The sequence below is a fragment of the Hyperolius riggenbachi genome, chromosome 5, assembly GCF_040937935.1.
Source record: "Hyperolius riggenbachi isolate aHypRig1 chromosome 5, aHypRig1.pri, whole genome shotgun sequence".
In the NCBI taxonomy this organism is placed as follows: Eukaryota; Metazoa; Chordata; class Amphibia; order Anura; family Hyperoliidae; genus Hyperolius; species Hyperolius riggenbachi.
In genome coordinates this window covers 133803349-133828693 of record NC_090650.1, presented here as the reverse complement: position 1 = coordinate 133828693, position 25345 = coordinate 133803349, and the positions used below count along the sequence as shown (strand labels likewise).

Below are 25345 nucleotides of genomic sequence, written 5' to 3'. Positions count from 1 at the left end.
ACTGCATACCTGTTCAGGGTACCTGTGTGTGTGACAGCTGCACATTTGTAATACCAGTCACTGCATACCTTTCACTGTACCTGTGTGACTGCACATTGTATTAGTCAAGTCAGTGCATACCTTTCACTTCATCCCCCCCTTAATATGAACAAAACAGGTAGAGGCAGAGGCAGACCCAGAGGCAGGCCACCTGGCAGGTCTGTTTGAGGTCGTGCTGACGTGATTTCGTGCGGCCCTGGACCAAAGTACAGTGCTCAGAAGAAGACATGTGCCATCAACTCCCAAGATTGTCAGAACGTGATAACACCTCATCTTCCGCAGCCAACAGAGCTACTCCAAGCACCACATCAGCTACATTTGACAGGAGTTATTTGGTGGGGAATTCACTGATTCACAGCCCTTATTGTTACAACAAGATGAAGGCGCTAAGCAAGTTACACCACCTCATATGTCTGAGTTAGGCGACACTATGGACGTAAGGTGTGAGGCGGCTTTTATGCTGTCCAGCCTGTTGAGGGACCCCCATATAAAAAAACTCAAGTGGAATGACCTGTACTGGGTGGCCACGCTACTAGACCCTCGGTATAAGCACAAAGTGGCGTAGATGTTACCAACTCACCTAAAGGCAGAAAGGATGCAGCACTTGCAGAACAAGCTGGCAACTATGCTTTACAGTGCGTTTAAGAGTGATGTCACAGCACAACGGAATAAAGGTACAACTGCCAGTAATCCTTCTCCCATGTCCACGCAGGCAAGGACAGGACGCTCCAACGATATCATGGTGATGTCAGACATGCGGAAATTCTTTAGTCCAACGCCTCGCCTTAGCCCTTCCGGATCCACCCTCCACCAATGCCTCGACCGGAAGGTAGCCAACTACCTGGCCTTAAGTGTGGATGTAGACACTATGAGCAGCAATGAACCCCTGGACTACTGGGTGCGCAGGCTTGACCTGTGGCCAGAGCTGTCACAATTTGCCATCCAACTTCTGTCTTGCCCTGCCTCAAGCGTCCTGTCAGAAAGGACCTTCAGCGCAGCTGGAGGCATTGTCACTGAGAAGAGAAGTCACCCAAGTCAAAAAAGTGTTCAGTACCTCACCTTTATCAAAATGAATGAGGTATGGATCCCGGAGGGCTACTGCCTGCCCGAAGACTAAGTCAGTCCCCGCACACAGCATCTCTGCCTGCACGCCGTGTGACTGCCTGCTCCAAGACTAAGTCGGTCCCCAGTCCCCACACAGCATCTCTGCCTGCAGGCCGCTTGACTGCCTTCTCCACCACCACCAACAGAGTCCAGGACTCCAGGTGGATTCCTGAATTTTTAAGGCCGCTGCTAGCAGTGGCTGCTAACAAAACCAATAACAATTGTTGCTGGTGTGTGTACATGCCTGCCTAATTTTTCTGGCTGCACTGCAGCTGCAACAACAAAACAAAAGGCATGTACATGTGTCAATCCCCTTTGTGATCGTCACCTTGCCGCGGTGAAGGGGCTTGCGTATCACAATGAAGCAATGACCGCCGGCTATATGAGTGTGTCAGGGGGGGCACACCCAAGATAATAAGGTCATTGCTTCATTGTGGACAGACCAAAATCGATCAGCTGGACAGTCATTGTTGTCATTGAGCAACCTCAGCCTGGCGACCATACGGGCTTGAAAACCGCTATCGTCTGCACTCTCGCCATGGTGCGCACCAGTCCAGCAGGCCGTCAATACACAAACAGCTGTTTGAGGTGCATTACACAGTGAGTTTGATCTGTCAGTGTGAAGTAGTACACTAATTACACTACCTGATTGATGTATACACATGCAATATGTTTTAAAGCAGTTTAGGCCTCCAATTTAGTGTGCAATGTGATTTCTGCCCTTAAAACACTGCTGTGCGTAAAATCCGGATTTTTCCCCCGTACTTTTGGCGTGTATCCCACTCCGCCATGCCCCCTACAGGTGTTGAAACATCTTTTCCATCACTTTTGTGGCCAGCATAAATGTTTGTAATTTTCAAAGTTCGCATCCTCATTGAAGTCTATTGCGGTTTGCGAAGTTCGCGTTCGAAGTTCGCGAACCTAAAATCGGAGGTTCGAGCCATCTCTACTCCACAGTCATTCATTACTTTGATGCAGACCCAATGGGAAAATCACTTGTTATATACAGTATTTGCCCAGTCTGGTTAGGCCATTCGCATTATGAACATTTCTACAATAGTCAATGTTACAATATGTGGTAAAACCCTTAACTACAATAAAATCTGTCAGAGTTAAACTGGCCATTCTAATTATCACCATGACCCATATGAAATTAACTATTTCTCCTGAGTTTTCTACTAGGTCTAGGAGATAATGTTTCGTCTTTTATTTAAAATAACTTTTTAGCACTATGCAACTGAAAAAGTACCAAAAAGCAGGTAAAAAAAGTGCTGTCAAAATTATTCTGTTTTTTATGCTTGCTGGTGGCGGAAAGGCATTTTATTGACAATTTTGAAAACATCACTTAGGAGAAAACTAAAGAGAAAAAGTGAATTACATATGGACCCTTATTTCTTTACAGAAAAGAGGGTTGGAAAACTCACTGCATGATGCTAAACACTGGCATGACATTGAGCTCCAGAACCTGGGCTCTGTGATCACTAAGCTGGAGGCAGAACTAGAAGAAATCAAAAGTGAGACTGAGCAGCATCAGAGGGACCGAGACCATCTGCTGTCCCACAAGTTGCAGCTTGAAAAGGAGATTGCAACTTACCACTCTATCCTGGATGGGGTGGAAAACAGGTACATTTAAAGTATAGATTTTCTTGTTTGTGGCTTTAAAACGTATTATGATATGGATTGTGGTACCTACTAATAAACAAGATGGTAAACCTATTAATGATATAATTGCTTTTAGACACTTTTCACTGTAAGGCATAGTTCTTCACTCTAAAGGCCATCATACTCTATGAGGTAGACATCAGCTAGCAGCCTGGTAAATGTCAAACAAGAGATATCATGTAGATATCCATTGCCTAATTCACTGAATAGAGTATGAAGACCTTTAGGGCCTGTTTCCAATAGCCACCGCACACGGCTGCGAGACGTGCAGCGGCACTTTCTGGTCTGCGGGATGCAGACAAATCCTAGAAGCCGTGCCATGGAAAAATGCTGCAATGTCGGCCGAGTCGCTAAGGCAAGCAATTCGGACAGCGGCAGCATTATCCCCTATGGCAGAGTTTCCCCGTGTGATTTGCTTCCAGGGAAACTGCAGATTCGCCCCGATTTCCGCAGCAGTGGAAATGGCCTTAAAGGGAGGTGTTTTCATGCAAAATGGCATACATGTTTGCAACTATTATTTCAATCACACAAGTTATGCCAGCCATGTTTTGCCTATAAGTAACCTTCTGAAAATGTTCAACTGTTAACCACTTGAGGACCCACCCTTTACCCCCCCTTAAGGACCAGCGCTGTTTTAGCTGATCTGTGCTGGGTGGGCTCTGCAGCCCCCAGCACAGATCAGCGTGCAGGCAGAGAGATCAGATTGCCCCCCTTTTTTTCCCCCCTATGGGGATGATGTGCTGGGGGGGTCTGATCTCTCCTGCCTGCTGTGGGTGGCGGGGGGGGGGGCACCTCAAAGCCCCCCTCCGTGGCGAAATTCCCCCCCTCCCTCTCCTACCTGCTGCCCCCGGGAGATCTGGGCTGCACAGGACGCTATCCGTCCTGTGCAGCCTGTGACAGGACGTCCCCTGTCACATGGCGGCGATCCCCGGCCACTGATTGGCCGGGGATCGCCGATCTGCCTTACGGCGCTGCTGCGCAGCAGCGCCGTACAAATGTAAACAAAGCGGATTATTTCCGCTTGTGTTTACATCTAGCCTGCGAGCCGCCATCGGCGGCCCGCAGGCTATTCACGGAGCCCCCCGCCGTGATTTGACAAGAAGCAGCCGCTCGCGCGAGCGGCTGCTTCTTGATTAATTAAGCTGCAGCTGGCGACGCAGTACTGCGTCGCTGGTCCTGCAGCTGCCACTTTGCCGACGCACGTTATGAGTGTGCGGTCGGCAAGTGGTTAAGCAAGCCTGCATGAAAGCTATACAGAAACTTACATCACTTTTACGGTCCTGTTTTGAGTTATGTCCCTCACAGGGGTGCAACTACAAATCATGCCCCCCCCCCCCCCCCCCAGTAAAACTTCAATGGGCCCCCAATGTTCACACCCTTTGCCTTGCCTCCGCTTGGTGACCCTCACAGCCTGTGGGGCCATCTTGCAAAGGTTATAAAACAAGTGTGGGCATCATAGTCTTCACACCCATAACAAGTGTAGCCACAAAAACACCTGATCTGCCCCTTCATACGGCAGCATTTAAGTCCTCCTCATAGTGCTGTCCCCTCCTTCCGCCATACAGGGGTAGTTCACCTCTAGCATTAATGCTGACAAAAATAAATGCAATGCATTTTAATCCATACCTTTGCAAAGCTGCTATGATGCTCACCAGGTCCTTTGTCACGGTGCATCTGTGCATGTTCCCAACCATAGCCTTATGCTGGGAATACACGGCTCGATTTTGAGCCATTAAGATGGCTCGATAGATAATCATGTCCGATCTCCTGCCTGATCGTTTCGCCGCTTGATTCCGGATTGAAGTGAATGGAAAAAGATAAGAAAAACAAGCGGAAGATAAGAGAATTGACTGCGGAATCGAGCATCGAAACGATCGAGCGGGGGAATCGAGCGGCAAAATCGAGCTGTGTATGCCCAACATTAGGGCCATATCACAGGGATACCAGTCAATATAGCTTGTAGCTGCAAATAAATTGAATATAAATTTTGATGAAGTTTATACTCCAGCAACTAGTAACTAGCATTAATGTCTCATTGCAGCAATCAGTCTCTAGAGATAATCATAAAGCACTTGGACTGAGTAATTTATAATCAAAATGATGCCCTTTATTGCCATTTATGTAGAAAGCGTAGTGGAGCACTCCCCTCAGTTCAAACAGCGATGTGCCTCGGCTATTCTGGCAACACTCCAGAATCTTTACAGCTGAATGGAAGCGAAGCCGGCACCATCAGATATGTATTTGCTCTTTTAATCGAATAAAAACATGCAGACAGCAGATATGCGACGTTTCGAGGACACAACCTCTTTTTCAAGCTGAGCTGTGCATGACAAAACATAAGTGACCAAACAATCCTATATATACACAACACGGACATATGGCAGCCTATCAGCATTAAGCTACATCATTAACCAATGAAATCAGGTCCTACCTAGTGGACCTGATAGAAAACCACAAGGCTGCCTCTCTGATAGGATCTTTTGAAGTGGAGACATCCCACTCTCCCATCCACGTCAGTCCCAGGTGGGGGCAAACGGCTACTCATTACTGGGCAGAATCATGCGGACATCCGTCTCCAGCCGGCCACACCCATCGGCGGACCTGAGAGGGGACACTTCCGCACTACGTAGGGGAGAGGGCGGCAACCAGCCGTCCACTCCCCTTCTGCCCAGCAACGCGTGACGTATGCTGAAGGAAATCCGCCTATTACGCCACGCAGATGTAAATAGAGAGCCTAAGTGCCCGCCCCCACCCGGGAAAGAAGCCTCACTGAGATATGTTTTTTGTCTGTTCTTTTGATTTACCTAATATTGCTCCCTCCTCCTCCCCCTTCCCCCCCCCCCCCCCCCCGTACCCCCCAACCCCCCATCTCCCTTACCCCTCCCCTTGTTCCTCTGTATCCGCTCCTCCCCTGTATAGTTTCATATACTAACATCTAATTGGCTGCTGCCATCTAGGAATGACTATTAGCAGCATTTAGAGACATAGCATTGTGCTCATATGACACACTGCATGTGTTGCTTGGCAACAGACACCACGCTTTCTTTCCCCGGGTGGGGGCGGGCACTTAGGCTCTCTATTTACATCTGCGTGGCGTATAGGCGGATTTCCTTCCGCATACGTCACGCGTTGCTGGGCAGAAGGGGAGTGGACGGCTGGTTGCCGCCCTCTCCCTTACGTAGTGCGGAGTGTCCCCCTCTCAGGTCCGCCGATGGGTTGTGGCCGGCTGGAGACGGATGTCCGCATGATTCTGCCCAGTAATGAGTAGCCGTTTGCCCCCACCTGGGGACTGGACGTGGATGGGAGAGTGGGATGTCTCCACTTCAAAAGATCCTATCAGAGAGGCAGCCTTGTGGTTTTCTATCAGGTCCACTAGGTAGGACCTGATTTCATTGGTTAATGATGTAGCTTAATGCTGATAGGCTGCCATATGTCCGTGTTGTGTATATATAGGATTGTTTGGTCACTTATGTTTTGTCATGCACAGCTCAGCTTGAAAAAGAGGTTGTGTCCTCGAAACGTCGCATATCTGCTGTCTGCATGTTTTTATTCGATTAAAGAGCAAATACATATCTGATGGTGCCGGCTTCGCTTCCATTCAGCTTTATTGCCATTTAGGCATGCTTGAAATGGCTGGCACATCATGATAGCCAAACCCTTCATGTGAGCTCTCAGTAGTTATCCAATATGTAGGCTTAGGTGGCCATACACTGGTCGATTTGCCATCAGATTCGACCAACAGATAGATCCCTCTCTGATCGAATCTGATCAGAGAGGGATCGTATGGCTGCCTTTACTGCAAACAGATTGTGAACCGATTTCAGCCTGAAACCGTTCACAATCTGTTGTGGTGGTGCTGCTGCCGGCCGCTCCCCCCCGCCGCATACATTACCTGCTCCGCCGGCGAGACTCCCGGGTCTCTCTCTCCGCTCTGGTCTGCTCTGGTCTCCGGCTCCAGCATGCTTCACTTCTTCCTGCCCGGCAGGAAGTTTAAACAGTAGAGCGCCCTCTACTGTTTAAACTTCCTGCCAGGCAGGAATAAGTGAAGGCATGCCGGAGACCAGAGCGGAGAAGAGCGGAGACGAGCGGGGGCAGTCGCGCCGGCGGAGCAGGGTAATGTATGCGGGCTCTATTGCGTCGGTCGTCGGGCACTTGAACGCCGCTAGCGATGCGCTCTTTACCCGCGGGCGATCGACGGTAATTTTCCGCACGGCGCGATCGACGGGATCGGACGAAATGAATCGAAATTCGGCGTGTAGCGCGAACGATTGGCAGCAGATTCGATCCCAGTGATCGAATCTGCTGTCGAAACGGCGGTAAATCGGGCCAGTGTATGGCCAGCATTACCTGGACACATGGGTGGTAATTGATTCCAGATGACCCTGATAAACCCCTCATTGTTCAAGTTAGCGAAAAGCTTTTGGCTACTTGGCCCCACCAGAGATTCCTCAGCCATATATGCTGGTACTGGAATACTGTTACTTGGGTGTGTGCAATACAAAACATACAGCACTGCCAAATGTAAACACACTTTTCATTCATTTTTTAGACTACAGGAATAAACGCACTAATAATTTCCTCTGTCTTCAATGTTACTTTAAAACATTGCTTATCCCTTCTGCTTCTAATATTGGCGTATTACCATTGTAGACTCCTCCACTACTTTCTTATCTTTGTATTTTCAGATGATGTCACATTTAACAGTCCAATGAAGGCAGTGCCTAACAATGAAGATAAAGAAAGCGTGAATCTCAAAGATTCCATAATATATTTGGCAACCCCAAAATTGACCTGGATCTTCTTTTGTTTTGTGTGGAATCGAATTAGTGTGCAACCTGAAGACATTGAATGCACAGTTCTTAAAAATAAAGTTATTAGGTATATAAACTTTGTACATTATCTGTTAAAACAATAAAATTCTAAATAAAGGCAAGAAACGTACTGTATTTTGAGGACTGAATTGGAAACCATATTGTAATAACTGTAGACTTAACAGAGTTATAACAGAATATTATTTGCCAATGTTATTTAGCGATACATTGTACCACCAGAAAATGGTGCTGGGAAATTTGAGCGCTGGGTGAAGCCGCAAGAAGAATATCAGCAATACTGCCGATATTCTACTAACACTTTACCAAACTTACTTCTCACAGTAACCCTCCCTCTACCTACTCCTAACACTAACCCTCCCTCTACCCTACGCCCAACACCACCTGTCCCTTCCTGCACATTATCTCCTATCGACTATATAATGTGCGCTGCTATAGCTGTCATTAACACTTAACAGTGGTAAACGGCTTGGGCAATTAAATAGGATTGTACTCTCATAACACATTAAAGAGACTCTGTAATAAATAAAAGTCCCTGGGGGGTACTCACCTCTGTAGGGAGAAGCCTCTGGATCCTATCGAGGCTTCTCCCGTCCTCCTGTATCCCACGGTGGTCTCGCTGCAGCCCCACTAAATGCACAGCCGACAATTTGTCAGGTTGTGCAATATTTACCTTTCCCTGTTCCAGCGGGGGCACTGTTGCGGCTCTCGGGCTTGGTGAAATCGGCGGAAATAGCTGATCTCAGTCGGGTCTGCTCTGCTGCGCAGGCGCAGGAGACTTGTGCCTGCGCAGTAGAGTGGCCCAACTGTGATTGGCTATTTCTGCCTATTTCGGAGCAGAGAGCCGCTACTGCACCCTGCGCTGGAGCCGGGAAGGTAAATATTTACATCCCCGCTGTTTGGGGAGCTCTATCGCCTGCCGCCGTTCGACACAGGAGGACAGGGGGAGGGGAAGCCTCGATAGGATCCAGAGGCTTCCCCCTGCCTAAGTGAGTACCCGACGGCAGGGGCGTAACAATAGATCCTGCAAGGGATGCAGCCGCAGGGGGGCCCAGAAGCCTCAGGGGGGCCTATGGGGTAGAGAAGTTTTTTTTCCCTGTTTTAAAAGACTGACAACTAAAGCTGGCCATACACTAGGCCAATTACCTGCCGATGGACAGCAGATTCGATCAGCTAAATGCTAAACTTCGATCGATTTCGTCCCGAAACAGATTGGTCCCGTCGATCGCTCCATGCGGGAAATTACCGTCAATCGCCCGCGGGTAGGGAGCGCATCGCTAGCGGCGTACGATCCGATCGACGCAGGTATACATTACCTGAAGCTAGCTCCTGGCATATTTTCCGCATCACCTCCTGGCTTCCGTCTGGCATCTTCTCTGCATCACCTTCCGCATCACGGCATCCGTGTATAACTTCCTGTGTCACTGCAGTGACAGCGGAAGTACAAATAGAGGGCGCTCTATTTGAACTTCCGCTGTCACTGGAGTGACAGAAAGTTATACGCGGATGCCGTAATGCGGAGAAGATGCCAGGGACCAGGCTTCAGGTAATGTATGCGGGGGGGGGGGGGGGGGGGACAGGCGACAGCGGCAGCTCAGCAGATGGTGAATCGGTTTCAGGCTGAAATCAATTCACAATCTGTTTGCAGTAAAGGCAGCCATACGATCCCTCTCTGATCTCTGATCAGAGGGATCTATCTGTTGGTCAAATCTGATGGCAAATTGACCATTGTATGGCTACCTTAAGACTAATAACTAAGGGGAGAGAAAAATCTTTCTGCTCTCTGCACAATTGTTCTAACGACTGCATCTGCTCAACCACTGATAAGGAATCATACAAAGTTTTGTAGACAAAGATTTGTAGACGGTCCCTTATCAGTGTTTAGTAGGATCTTGTGTACAGTGTCCAGTCCCCAACCTCTCTACTCCTCCCTAAGTGCTGTGTACTTTAGTGATGCTGGAGAAGGCTGCAGAGCCAGTTCTGCTCCTTCAGAGATAGACAGAGTGAGTGTAATAAGCTGAGGCTGGAAGCACACTTGTCTGTCAGTTCTCTGTATGCGTTTTCTGCACACCATGGGCTTGATTCACAAAGCGGTGCTAACCTAGTTAGCACGCCTAAAGACTTTGGCCGTGTTAAGTAGGGTGCTAACTAGGTTAGCACCGTTTTGAAAATCAGATCGTGTGCAAAACTTTGAGCACGCACAGCGCGGTGCGCGCGAAACGTCGCATTGCAGGGCGATGAAAATGGCGCTATGCGATGTTAAGGTCGCATCCAATGTGCCATTATAGGGGCATCGGGTGGGCCGTTTTCGTCGCACTGCGATGCGGCGTTTCGCTCGCAACTCGCGCGACTTTGTGCGCAAACACTTTTTGACATGCCTAAACTGAGTTTAGGCGTGAAGAGGGGCTTTTCACAAGCGTACTAACAGTTAGCACCGCTTTGTGAATCAAGCCCCATGTGTGTCTGTAAGTGTGAAAACATGCACGTTTTATCACAGAAGGGAATGTGATTGATAGGGAAAATGCGTGCAGTGCTTCACTGCTGTCCGATTTTATCTGCATGGGGAAAACACATTCAAGTGTGCACTAGTCAACTGAATAACATTTGCTCTCAGTTTACCTGTGCAGAAAGCGAGGGGGGAGAGGGGGCCACATCCAAAGTTTTGCAGGGGGGCCCAAGATTTCTAGTTACGCCCCTGCCCCACAGGGGCATTTTTGATCAATACAGACCCTGGAAAAGTGAGTAACTATCAGAAGCTGGAAAGATGAAGAAACTGCAACCAAAAACGTGTGTCCACTCCTCACTATGACAATCTCTCACTGTAGGGTGATCCATTGTGCCCCACAAAGACATGAGATATGCATAGCTATGCCCTTAGGGCCTGAGCATCCTTGTGCTAATTTCTGCAATGCATGTCAGTGTGTGATATGCAAGGACATCAGAAGGGGTATAGAAAGCATTTTCTTTTTTTAACTATATTTATATCATTCCATTTTTACAAAATCAATCCATAAGATCCAAGACAGAGATATTCCCTTCTAGCCGCATACAAAAGTTACTTTTACCAAAACAGGAATTTTCTTTTCTTTCTACTTTCCTTCCTCTCTTGCTACATATAGAGCTTCTTTACTCTAAACATCTCGCTTTACCATACTACATCTGCCAGGATCATCCAAACCTAGGTGTCTTGTAAATTTCCCCTTGATCATCTCTATTACTCATTCATTACTATTACTCACATTTACTTTTTACTCTCATCCCCCATTTATTCACACCCCTCCTTCATTCATTCATTCATTCATACACTGGGTCCTCTCTTCTTTTACCCTTCTCTTTCTTCCGCCACTGAACCCCCCGGGGTCTTTCTGACGTTTCACATTCCCCTTGCCAACCTTTCATATTCCGCTTCATTCTTAAACTTCTCCCATTGACGCCATCTCTTCTCATGTAGGTGCCCCTCCCCCTTAATATGACTAGTTAGTTCCTCCATTCCCTGTGTTTCTGCCACTTCTTTAATCCATTCCTGTATTGTTGGGCTTTGGGTCGATCTCCAATGTCTTGCTACTAATATTCTTGACGCATTAATCAGGGATTTCAACAGGGAATTTTTATATTTTTTTATTGACCATCCATTACTGTGCAAGAGAAATAGTGCGGGATCCTTCCATGTCTCAATCCCTGTGATCTGCTTTATTATACCCCCAACCTCTGCCCAGTAACCCCCAAGTTTCTTACATCCCCAAAAAATATGCATAATATCTCCCCTCTCCTCCCCACATCTCCAGCACAATGATGAGGCACCCGGGAACATTCTGCTCAGTCTATCCGGTGTGTAATACCACCTTACAAAAATCTTATACCCTGCTTCCTGTCCTCTTGTGGGCATTGCAGATCTACTGGCCAAGTTTAATACTTTTTTCCACTGTACCTCCGTAAATGTCTTCCCCAGATCTTTTTCCCACTTCTCCCTCAACACTTTTGTAGGATCCTCATTCTCATTAAGAATCTTATATACCCTTGACAACATCCCCTTATTTTGCCCTCTACCTCTACACATTTCCTCAAATGGAGTTAAGTCTCTGCTTAGGGCCTCCCTGGATCCCTGGCTCTTCACAAAAGATTTTATCTGGGCATATCTCCACTCGTCCATATACCCCCCCTCCCTTGTGTCCATCAATTCTTGGATCGGGGTCCATTCTGCATCAACTAATATATCTTTAACTCTCTGCCCCTGTCCCCACTTCCAATGTGGATAATTAAGGGGTTCCATTCCCATAGGGAACCTTATGTTCCCGAAAATGGGGATCATGGGGGTGGGCCAAGGCGATATTCCCCCAATCCTCCTCCATTTACCGAAAATGTTCAATGTATGACTCACCAATTCCATCCCCTTTTTCCCTATCTCTATCCGACTTTTCTCCTGAATCCAGGGAAGGTTACCTATTGGGCTCCCTGTCATTTCCTCCTCCATCATCACCCACCTCTTCTCCCCGCGGTTCCTGTTCCAATCTATAATTCGGACTAGTACCGAGGCCTCCGAGTATTTCTTAAAATCGGGGACCGCAAGGCCCCCCTTCTCCCTCTCCGTCGTTTGTAACCTGTATATCACCCGGGTTCTCCGCCCCCTTCTTATAAATCTACCAATTATCCTTTTCAACTGCAAAAAAAAAAGAGGAGGGATTGGAACCGGTAGGGCCTGAAACAGGTAGAGGAACCGAGGGAGCACATTCATCTTTGTGATGGATATTCTACCAAACCAAGAGAACCAGGGACGGTCCCAGGCCTCAAAATCCTGTTTTATCTATTCCAATAAGGGGAAATAATTGTCACTTACTATATCCTTTAAGTCAAATCCAATTTTTACTCCCAGGTACCTCATCATTCTACTATGCCATTTAAATGGGAAGCTTCATTTCAATTCTTCCCTTTCTTCCCCCTTCAGCCCCCAAGCAATTGCAGTACTTTTATCAAAGTTAATCTTCATATTAGAGAGTCTCCCCACTTTATCAAATTCCCTCATGAATCTGGGTAACGACTTCTGGGGGTCTCTAAGATAAAACAACATGTCATCTGCATATGCTGATACTTTATGCGTCTGTCCTCCAATTTCCAAGCCCCGTATGCTGGAGTCCGCCCTCACCCCACACAAAAATGGCTCCAATGACAATGCAAAAACCAATGCGGGGAGGGGACAGCCCTGTCTCGTCCCATTCTTAATCTCAAAAGAATCCGAGATCACCCCATTAGCTCTTATCCTTGCATTGGGAAAGGTATATAAACCCATTACCCTTGCACACATATTTTCTCGTAACCCCACATGCTTTAGTACCCCCTCTATGTAGGCCCACTCCACCCTGTCGAACGCTTTTTCGGCGTCTGTAGATAAAAAAAGGACAGGGCTGGAGTGGGCCCTCGCCCAACACGCCAGATCAAGGGTACGGGTAGTACCGTCTCTAGGCTCCCAACCTCCGATGAACCCAACCTGGTCTGGATATACCAGTTGATTCATAAACGGTGCCAGCCTGTTAGCTAAAACTTTTGCAATGATTTTTATATCAACGTTCAATAACGCGATTGGTCTATAACTTTGGCACTGCATTGGGTCCTTTCCCTCCTTGTGTAGCAGCGAAACATAGGACTCCAGCATACGGGGCGTGAACCCTCGGCCTCCCCTCTACCCCACTGTCATTCCATTAAATGCTTCCGCCAGATATCCCACCAGTTTTTCACTAAACCTCGTATAATATTCTGTTGTTAACCCATCCGGCCCGGGCACTTTACCTGGTGGCATTTGTTTTATTGCTCTTTTAATTTCTTCAATCTGAATCTGTCCTTCCAGAGATGAGGCGTCTTCCTCTGACAGTCTGGGCATTCCACTTTCCTCTACATACCTTCTTATTTCCTCTCTTTTCCTCCCTCCTTCCCTCATTGGTGTCTCCCCTTTCAAATTATATAACCTTTTATAATACTCTCTAAACACCTGGGTTATCTCTCCCAACTCATGGACTATTCTAGCCTTCTTGTCTTTTATACATGGGATACAGTTTCTCCTTTGCTGTTTTTTTTAAGGCCCTTGCCAACATAGCACTACTCTTATTCCCATATTCATAGAAGGAACGTTTACATCTTACTGCCGTGTTTTTAACCCCCTGAAACAACAATGACCTTAAATGCTCTCTCTCCTTCCTTAATTCCTCCCAACAACCTTCTGTATTCTCCTCTTTATGCTGTTGTTCCAATCTTTTTATATTTTCCATTGCACCCCTAATATAACATTTGTGGGCCTCCCAGACCGTCATTTCAGACGCCTCACCCCTGGAGTTCATCAAGAAATAAGTGTCCAGTTCCTCCCTCATCTTCTGTACAATCCCCTCATCTCTCAACAAAGAGTTATTTAATCGCCACATCATAGGTCCCCTTATTTTTTCCCCCCACTTGAGATTCATTGTTACTGGTGCATGGTCTGACAATGTTATAGGGCCAATTTCTGATCCACTCACCAGGGAGAGTATATCATGCGACACCAGGGCATAATCAATCCTGGTGTAGCAGCCATGTATCTGGGAGTAGTATGTATAATCCTTCACGGTGGGGTTGCACACGCGACAAGTGTCCACAAGTTGTGCTCTATACAATAACTCTCTAATTCTTTTATAAGTTTTCAAAGATGTCGTTGATTTTCCCTCAGACGTATCCATTCGGGGGTCTAGTGACACATTCAGGTCTGTACCTATTATCACCCCACCCTCCCTGAATAATTCCAGTTTATTCATCAACCTCCCCAAAGTTTCTGCCTGTTTAACACTTGGCGCATAATACGACCCCACCGTGACCATCATATTCTTCAGTTCGCCCTTAATTAAATTGAATCTCCCCTGCGGGTCAGCATATTCCTCCTTTAGTACAAATGGGACATCTTTTGAGAACAATATGGCCATCCCCTTCACCTTAGATGGTTGTAAACCACTCAAGTATGCTGTTTTATAATACCTGTCGTAGAGATTTGGAGGCCTTGGACCCTTAAAATGGGTCTCCTGTATGCAAACTATGTCTGCCCCCTCTCTATGACACAACCTTAGAATAGAAGCTCTCTTCTCCGGGATATTCAACCCCCTAGCGTTCAGTGACAGAATTTTGAGACTACCTGACTTCATTTTGTTCTACTTTCTTTGTTCTCTCCTCTGACCCAGTGTCCATTCTTTCCACTTTACCACACATTCCTCTCCCCCCTCCCCCATTCACATCCCCCATCCCGCTCATCCTGCAGCTAACCCCCTTCCCCTCCACCCTCCCTCCTTCTTTTCCCCCCAAGGAATATTTCCACTTGAAACCTGTCCCCAGTTTCTAAGGCGTGCTGCTACGCCCTTTGGGTATTAAGCCACCATCCCCCCAGAACGCGTGAGAGTGATCTCCCCCTGCGAGGCCCCGCCCCATTCCAACGTCAACATAGAACTGTCAAGAGAGGGGGCGGAGAGAGGGGGAGGGAGAGAAGGGACGTCAACAAAAGAAAAAGGAAAAAAAAAAAAAAGGGGGGGGAGGGAAGGGGAAGGCAGGGAAGAACCCCTGCCCCTATTCACCTACCATCCAAAACCCCGCTCCCCCCCAGCCCCCCCACAACCCCCCAGGTCCCCACCATGAACCCCTGGGGTCCACACCAGGGCCCCGGCCTAATTCCTTCAGGATATATGTTTTAATTACCTCCCCATTCAGTTATCATCCTATCTTAAATTCCTCTCATCCCCATGGCCACATAGTACCTCATCCCCAAATTCACCATGTTCCCACCCTCCCCCCTTCCAATTCTGTGTCACCCCTCTATCCTGTGAATTCAATTCAATTCATTTTCAAAGTGCTTTCCAATGCACACATTTCTATTCATTTTTTTTAATAACCCACAAGTGTGCTCTTGCCTTAATACTGCTTATAGTATGGGGCAGCATGAAAAGAGATTTGAACTGAATTATATGGGCAGCACAGTGGTGTAGTGGTTAGTGCTCTCGCCTTACAGCGCTGGGTCCCTGGTTTGAATCCCAGCCAGGTCAACATCTGCAAGGAGTTTGTATGTTCTCCCCGTGTCTTTGTGGGTTTCCTCTGGGCACTCCAGTTTCCTCCCACGTCCCAAAAACATACAGATACAGTAAGTTAATTGGCTTCCAACTAAATTAGACCTAAAATACAATAAATACACTACATGATACATACATAGACATAAGACTATGGTAGGGATTAGATTGTGAGCTCCTCTGAGGGACAGTTAGTGTTACAAGACTATAGTCTCTGTACAGCACTGCGTAAAATGTCGGTTCTATATAAATACTAAATCATAATAATAATAATAATAATATGGAACTGAAGGTTTTCTCACAGATGAAAAACATTGGTAAACAGAAAGCATAGACCACGTGTCTACAGTTTTTAAATGCAGGCCTCATTTTATTTGCTATATCAACAGCAAGTCTGCTATCGGTAAGAAATGCAGGGGTGCCTTCTGGAGTACCATGATAAGACAAGAAACATTTATATCGTGCTTATCTCCTGGTGGACTCAAAGCACTTCAGGGCTGCAGCCACTTAGGGCACGCTTCACGGGCTACCAGAATCATTAGGGAGCCTTGCCCAAGACCTAATACAAAGAAAACCAGGAGGGGTCAGCACAAGATGCAACTGGACAGAAAAATGAGGGGGGCAGGAGTAGGCTGTGCCTCAGGTTAGCCAGTCTTCAAAGTAGGTAAATGATACAAAGTACCTGGCACAAGACCAAAACAGTTCCCGCTGAAGTAACTTTATTGCATCATCATACAGTAAGGCCCCGTTCACACTTGCGGTTTTGTCAAAACCGCACCGGATGTCCGGACCGCACCGTATCCGGACCGGACCTGATCCGTACGGTTCCTATCCGGATCCGGTCCGTTTGCATCCGGTTTCCGTGCGGTGTGAACACGGTTGCGGTCCGGATCCGGTTTCTTAAGGAGATAACAACCTGTAAATACCTGGGGTCTGGGAGGTCAGCAGAAGGGTCTGGGGTCATTGTTGGAGACAGGTGGACGTGTGGAGACCATCCGTGGATACAGAGACTGCTGTTGGGACCATGGATCCAGGCATTTTTCGTATACCTGGGAATTCTCTGTTGTTCGCCTCCTCGTTATCAGACTTATATCAGACATGTTGCTGCCTAGAGCTCCAGCATGAAATCGCTGCTGCCCCACTCTGTGAACTCCATGTGGTCCCCATCCAAAATGCATAGGAAGTGGGGTAGAACGTCCGGTTTTTGTAGCCAGTGTGTTGTGCGCTCTCCGGTTCTCATTACTTTGTATTGGCCGGATGGTGCAGTCCGGCTCCGCCCCGGATACGGCTGCCGGAGGAGCCGGACCAAAAAATAGCGCATGTTGGAACGGACGCCGGAGTCCGGATCCGGTCCGGATCCGGTCCGGCTCCGGTCCGGCAGAACGGACGCATGTGAACGGACGCATAGGCTTTCATTGCTATTGCCGTGCGTCCGTTCCGTCCGTTCTGCAAGCGGTCCGGCTCCGGCACGGCGATTCCGGACGGCCACCGCTAATGTGTACCGGGCCTAACAGACACCGTCTTGCATACAAAAACCTAGCAGCTGTTTCAAAGCCCGCTTCTTCAGAGGCAGAAAGATACACAAGTTGCACAAACCTGTGTGTCTTTTTGCCTCTGAAGAAGAAGGCCTTGCACAAAGCCTCCTTACTGTTTTACATACTACCACTTGCTCTACATGTTAACCATATGCATTCCTCTATGGTACAGTTTTGCAAAATCTTCAGTAGAAATCCATCTCCAGGAACACATGCTAATGTCTCCTTCAGGAATCTGCATCTCTCATTTACCTTCATGCCAAAACTTTGTCTTCAGTCATTGTCTTTATGTTTTCTGAAAGGCCACACAGCTTAGTGCTTTTGGGCAGTGCTGCCCAGGAAAATAAGTTGAACTGGGAAGAGTGGGGCTGCTGCACCTAGAAGTCAAGTCTCCAAATGGAAAATGAAGGTGGCAAATAGGGTTCTGCACATTTAAGGAGACATGGGGTGGCTCCATGTGGTATAGAGCATTGCTGCTGAACATGAAAGGTCACTGCACTTACATGGAGGGGCTTCTATACATATAGTGGGGCAGCACAAGAGTCCCAAATGAAGAAATATCACTATGTCATAAATAATTAGGGATTGCACTGATTAGGAGAACTCATGGAGAAGCATGTGATCAATTTGATCAGCCGATAGATTTGTAAGGTCCTGATTTGCTGTGATGACTTCCTGGTTTAACACATGATCAGGACCAGCAAATCAGAACCTTACAAATCTATCATCTGATCAAACTGATCACATGCTTCTCCATGAGTTCTCCTAAGCAGGGCCCTACCTATAAATAATAAATCGCTAATAAAATGTACACATTTGCGATTTTGCAGACTGTTTGTGGATTTTGCTTGGAATGCTATAGTGCCATCCATACACACCTAGTTCACTTCACCTGGTCTACAACAACTGGGTTGTGCCATTTCCATACTACTACATCAACTGAGATGCTTTTGTGAATCCAGGATGCTGGCCTTCTAGGCAAAGTTGTAAACAAAAGGCCATATTCCAGTAAAAAGGTAACACTGAGGCCCCTTTCACACATGGGGCATGGTGGTATGTACCCTCAGCGCAGTTCGTTTTAGTGGCCTGGACCCGCCCCCTATACTACATCATTAGGGTCAACTTTGACACTCTACATCACAGTCACCGGGCACAGGGTAGCCAAACAGGCTACACTCCCTCCTGGAGCCCCCCCTTATACAACACAGGCAGCGTCAGCCATTTCACACTCGTGTGGCTGCAGTAATTAGAGAAGGGAGAGAACCTTGCTGCTGCTGACAGGGAAAGCTTAGTTAGGCTCTTGTGTTAGGCTTGTTAGGTTGCTCCTTCTTGCTGATCTTATTGCTAAAAACCACTCCTCATCCTCAACAGCTCTTTTGAGAGCTAATGTTGTTCTTGTGATCTTGTGATTTTTTTTTGTGTGTGTGTCCCACAGACAATTGTGTTGCATATACAGCCTTGGTAATTCTTACTGTGCCACTGCCAGGTCCAGCACATTCAGTGACTACCTGTGTGTGTGACAGGCAGCTGCACATTTGTAATACCAATCACTGCATACCCACCTGCTGTTGTTCAGTGAACCTACCTACCTATGTGACCGCACGCAGTGTCACTGCACCTGTTCACGGTACCTGTGTGTGTGTGTGTGACAGGTGCACATTTGTAATACCAATCACTGCATACCTGTTCACTGCACCTGTGTGACCGCACGCTGTTTTATATACCAGTCCGTGCATACCTGTTAACTGCACCTGTGTAACCGCACATTGTTGTACCAGCAGTCACTGCAACCTGTTCACTGCACCTGTGTAACCACACATTGTTGTACCAGCAGTCACTGCAACCTTTTCACTGCACCTGTGTAACCGTACATTGTATTAGTCAAGTCAGTGCATTCCTTTCACTTCATCCCCCCCAATATGGACAAAACAAGAGGCAGAGCCAGAGGCAGGCCACCTGGCAGGTCTGTTCGAGGTCGCGCTGTCGTGATTTCGTGCGGCCCTCGACCAAAGTACAGTGTTCAGAAGAAGGCATGTGCCATCAACCCCCAATATTGTCAGGACGTAGTTAACTATTTAACACAAAACACCTCATCTTCCTCAGCTTCTGCACGGGAACGTGACATAACTTCCTCCTCCTGCTCTGATTCTGGCATCCCACTTAACACTCTGTCGGCAGCCATCACCAAAGTGCCATCATCCCAGGGCTCAGCGGTGTGGAATTTTTTTTGTTTCTGCCTCAGATGAGAGCAATGCCATCTGTACTCTCTGCCACCGAAAATTGAGCCGTCAAAAGACCAAGACCCACGTAGGGACAACTACCTTACAAAGGCACATGATTACAAAGCACAAACTGCAATGGGATTACCACCTGAGGAAAAGCAGCACACAAAAGCAAAGCCACACACCGCAGTGTAAGATACCAGAACGCAATTATTTCTCAAAAAAGGCGATACCTAAACTGTACCGTGATGTTGAAAGGCAAGTGGTGACATCTCTGGCACACAGCGTTGGGTCAAGGGTCCATTTGACCACGGATGCCTGGTCTACAAAGCACGGTTAGGCCTGCCCGAAGAGTAAGTCAGTCCCCACACACAGCATCTCTGCCTGTACGCCGTGTGAGTGCCTGCCCCAAGACTAAGTTAGCCCCCACACAGCATCTCTGCCTCTAGGACTCCAGGTGGATTCCTGAATTTTTAAGGCCGCTGCTAGCAGCGGCGGCTATAATAATTTTTCTGGTGCGTGTACATTACCTGCCTAATTTTTCTGGCTGCACTGCAGCTGTAACAAAACAAAAAGCATGTACATATGTCAATTGCCCTTCGTGATCGTTACCTTGCCGCGGTGAAGGGGCTTTATAATAAGGTCGTTGCTTCATTGTGGACAGACCAAATTCGATCACTGAGCATTGAGGTAGTCATTGAGCTACCTCAGCCCAGCGACCATATGGGCTTGAAAGCCGCCATGGCCTGCACTCTGGCCATGGTGCGCACCAGTCCAGCACGGCCGTCACTACACAAACAGCTGTGTGCGGTGCGTTACACAGTGAGTTTGGTGTATCAGTGTGAAGCAGTACTCTAATTACACTCCCTGATTGATGTATACACATGCAAGATGTTTTAAAGCACTTTAGGCCTCCAATTTAGCATGCAATCTGATTTCTGCCCTTAAAACGCTGCTTTACATCAAATCCAGATTTTTCCCCGGGACTTTTGGTGTGTATCCCACTCATCCATGCAAAAACTCAGATGTTAGACCCCTTGAAACATCTTTTCCATCACTTTTCGGACCAGCATAAATGTTTCTAGTTTTCAAAGTTCGCATCCCCACTGAAGACTATTGCGGTGCGCAAAGGTTCGCGCGAACCGAAAATTGGAGGCTTGAGCCATCTCTAGGCTTGATTCACGAAAGCGTGATAACTCACTTATCATGCCTAAAAACTTAGTTATCACGCCTAAAAGCTTTGCACGTGCAAACTAGGGTGCTAAGTAGTTTGCACCCTAGTTTGCACCCTAGTTTGCATGTGCAAACTAGAGTGCAAACTACTTAGCACCCTAGTTTGCACGTGCAAAGCTTTTAGGCGTGATAACTCAGTTATAACCCTTTTGTGAATCAAGCCCTTAGTCTGACTCTAGTTACACTGGGATGTGCACTGTCCATCTCCTGATGGCTACTACCGCAGTTACACTTTGCTAAGAATTATTGTATTCTAAATCCATTTTAACAGGAAGGCAGGTTCTTGTGAGAAAACAAAAAAGGCACAGACAGACCGGCAGCCCGATCTGGTGTATTATCAAAGGGACACAAGGGGCTTGATTCACAAAGCGGTGCTAACCCAGTTAGCATGCCTAAAAGACTTTAGGCATGATAACCATTGCACCATGCTGGTGAAAAGCCAGTTTAGGCGTGATAAGTTTAGGTGTGATAAGTTTAGGTGTGATAAGTTTAGGCATGCTAAGTTTAGATAAGTGTAGATCGCTTGCAAAGTCCCGCACGCAAAGCAGCGCCATTAAACTTTATACAAAGTGCACCAGTCTTTGCTAGCGTAAAACTTTTGATCAGCTGTGCACTGCGGTGCTAACGCAGTTGGCGCTTAAACTTAGCATGCCTAAACTTATCACACCTAAACTTATCATGCCTAGACTTATCACACCTAAACTTATCACACCTAAACTTATCATGCCTAAACTGAGTTTAGGCATGATAAAGGGCTTTTCACCAGCGTGCTAACTGTTAGCACCGCTTTGTGAATCAGGCCCAAGGAAAGATGTAAAAGTTGAAGAAATATACTCACAAAATTGGGTTGCTACAAGAGCAACCAATCATTCAGCATGTGAGGAAGTAGCGTCTCCACTCAGCCTTGCTTCTAGTAGTCTGCTTGGTCGCAACTTCGGAAAAAGATAGCACACCTGGAAAACTTCCAAGAGTCCTTTAGCCTGGGTAGGGCTCTGGTAACTGTGAGGAGGTAGGAGGCGCCCAGGGGATGTATGTCTGTATTTCTTACGTCTTATGATTCAAATATGATAAGATACTGGTTTGCCTACCTTAAAGGAGTGACACTCACATAAAAGGCAATGCTCAGGGTCAGCACACAGTACTTCCAAATGTATGAACAAAACAATGAGGTGTAGAAGTATTTCTACATAAACAAACATAATAAAAAAAGATAAAAATACAACAAAAAGAGACAACAAAGAAAGGAACAGCCACATATATACAGTAGAGCATGTTCAGTTTGTCACTTCATTACATAAAATACTTTTATACATACGTATATGTGCAAGGAAAGTGTCACAAATGTCCCTGGGATCTATTTGTTTAACACTAGTGGATTCAATAATGAGGCGAGTATACGTAGGTTAGGATAAGGGACGATATTACAAGGCTAAAAATAAGTAGAAGGCTAAATATATATATATATATATATATATATATATATATATATATATATATATATATATATATATGTATATATATATATATATATATATATATATATATATATATATATATATATATATATATATATATATAGGTATTACAGAGTGTGATATATTCTCTAGGGCCGCTCAGCACCATTATGGTATTTACGTAAGGGTGTCCTAAAGTGAAATTTTAACAGGAAGATTAAGGAAATAGAAAAAATCATTCTTTCTCAGTTTTTGGCCATTATAGTTTGAAATTAATACATGCTACCGTAATTAAAACCCATGTATTTTATTTGCCCATTTGTCCCGGTTATAACACGGGTTAAATTATGTCCCTATCACTCTTTATGGGGCCGATATTTTATTTCGAAATAAAGGTGCATTTTTTCAATTTGTGTCCTTCACTATTTACAAGCTTATAATTTAAAACATTATAGTAATGTACTCTCTTGACATGCATATTCAAAAAGTTCAGACCATTTGGTAACTATTTATGTTGTTTTTTTTTTCTGAATTGTAAATTTTTTTTTTATTTTTTTTTATTAAAAATTTTATTTGGGTCATTTTTGGTGTTGGAGGTAAACAGTTAATTTCAAATGTAATATTATGTGTTTATAAAAAAAATGGCCACAAGATGGCCACAGTCAAAAATTCCTGGAAGCGTATGCTCTCGCTTCCAGGAACCATTGGGAGGACAGGAAACTTTTTTTTCTGCTGAAAGACCGCGGCCTCTGATAAGAGGCTGTCGGTTTTTCTGCCGGAGACTTAGATCAATGAATGGGAGCTATGTTCCCATTCATTGATCTCGGGGCTAACGGAGGGCGGCGGGAGCGTACGCAATCGCGCGCCAGGCGTAGCGGCAGCAGAGCAGTCTATCTGGATGGATATATCCGTCCAAATAGACCTAAGTGGTTAACATAGTTAACGTGCCTTATCAGAGTTAGCATGCCTTATCAGCGCTGATATGCCTTATCAGAGTTAGCATGCTTATCAGAGTATCATAGTGAGTGCTACAAACTTGTGCTTGCTAATTGGCAATGACAAGAGCTCCACTCGTCCTGCCCTGAGCCCCTGTGGGTCCAATCACTTTAAAGAACATTGTCCCCACACTTTGATTGGCCCAATAGGCTGCCTGTCAAGTTTCCTGTCAAGTGACAGGCAGCCTACTGGGCCAATCAAAGTGCGGGGATAATGTCCTTCAAAGTGATTGGACCCACAGGGGCTCAGGGCAGGATGAGTGGAGCTCTCGTCATTGCCAATCAGCAGGCATACGATCGGAGCGCTCGCTATGCTACTCTGATAAGGCATGCTAACCCTGATAAGGCATGACAACTCTGATAAAACATGTTAACTCTGATAAGGCACACTATTTGTAAGTGAATCAACCCCACTGCATCAGCTATTAAGGTGATGAAACATCATGCACTAGATTTATGATTGTAAGACATAAGGTGCATTGCAATTTTGTTAAGTGGGTCAGGAAGGACCTGTCACGGACAGTTGCACTATGGTCTCTCCTTCCAGATATCCCATATTATATGAAATTGTTGTGCGTGCCCCCTATGAGCATAGACTAGTTTCTTATAGCGCAGGCCAGTGTTCAGTCCAGTGAGTAAATCAGCAGTATATTTTTTCAGCTCATGTATCATTTAAGACTTTCCCCTGCCACACCCCCTGACATGCCCGCTACACCCCAAGTCATGCAGACCACAAAGAATCCACAAGAAAAAGATAGAAAAATAATTTTTATCATTCATTAGTAAAAAAACCCCACCCATTTAATAATGGGTGCTAGGCAACAACCCCCCACCCCCACCCCGCAACAGGTGCATGTCAACATGCACGCCAGGCACCTGCGTGCCAGGCACCAGACGTATGGACACAGGAGGATGCAGGGACGGGAATTTTTATATAGGATACTACACTGATCCTTTATAACATCATTAGGTTTCCTTATTATTAACATTTGAAAATAAGAAATGCATCAATATAAAGGGTGAATGTAAGGTTTAAAATCAATGAAACACATTTTTAAGTAGAGAAATACAAACATTCACATACATCTTTACATGAAAGAGGGACACATAAAAAAAAGGGACAGAGGGATTTGGTCCCTAGGAGGGATTGTCCCTCTGAAAGAGGGACGGTTGGGAGCTATGGTGGACCAGCCCTAAGTATATGAAGAAGAAAGAGAAGGGCTGCTACACCACATATGTAGTCCTCCAACAGGGAGCAGGGAATCAATTAGCCATAGAAAATCAGGACCAGATTTGTACTCTCCAGCTCCCGAGGCCTGCTGTCACAAATCGCCCGCTCCCCACCCAACACCATACTGTCCAACACCCTGACTAGTGATCACTAGTTTGAATGGGCTCCCCTTCGTTGTGCTGCTTTAACCCCCGTTCGACAAAGAAGCAGCGTATGCTCTGTCCACTCCGGCTCCCTGTAATTTTGTGCTCCTGCCTGGACGTGCAAAGCAGCCGATAGTGTTCTGGGCATGCATACTTGAGAAGTGATGCTCGTGTTTAAAAAGTATTTGTCAAGTGTGCATGCCCAAAACACTGCCCTGGCCTTGGCTGCTGTGCATATCAGAATCAAAATCACAATTACTTGTTGTATGCATGGCAATGGCAGCAATACATGTGACAGACATTACTTAGAACATTGCATTAGTATAATTCAACTATAGATGTGGGAAGCATGCCTACAGGGGAACTGATGGCTAGGGAGTGGGGCAGGATCAAAAAGTTTGGTAAATAGTTGTCCAGGGTCTAGTGGGGCAAAATCAAAAAAGAATAAAAAGAATGGTGGATAGTTGTCCAGGGACTAGGGCAGGGGTCGGGATCCTATGGCTCGCGAGCCATATATGGCTCTTTTCACCTCCGAATGTGGCTCTCTGGCTCGCTAAAGTATGTGTGACGGAGCGGCCAGAGAGCCTGTGTTTACTTTTAAGTCAGCACGCCGCCGGCGCCTCCATGCCCGGCCTTTACATTTGCATGTGTGCCTCCTTCATCAGCACATTACATGCTGAGCGCCGCCTCCTCCAGCCGCCGCGGCCAGCGTACTGTAGCTCTGCCCCATGGTGACGCGGCGTGCAGCGACTGAAGGCTTGAGAGGGTTGCGGCCAGTTACGTCAGCCGAGCCCGCGCTTTGGAATTGGAACTCCGCGGTGAAGCTGCCTGGCCT

The 25345-nt window shown here is 46.5% G+C and overlaps 1 protein-coding gene across 1 annotated transcript in view; it reads left to right on the top strand.

Moving 5' to 3' along the window:
- BFSP2 (beaded filament structural protein 2) overlaps positions 1-7746 on the top strand; it is a 62142-nt gene extending 54396 nt beyond the window's left edge. The window contains exons 6-7 of the mRNA XM_068234489.1: positions 2546-2766; positions 7491-7746. Coding sequence (XP_068090590.1) covers positions 2546-2766; positions 7491-7494 — 225 coding nt within the window. The 3' untranslated portion in view covers positions 7495-7746. The remainder of the gene's footprint in view (positions 1-2545; positions 2767-7490) is intronic.
- Positions 7747-25345: the final 17599 nt, after the last annotated feature.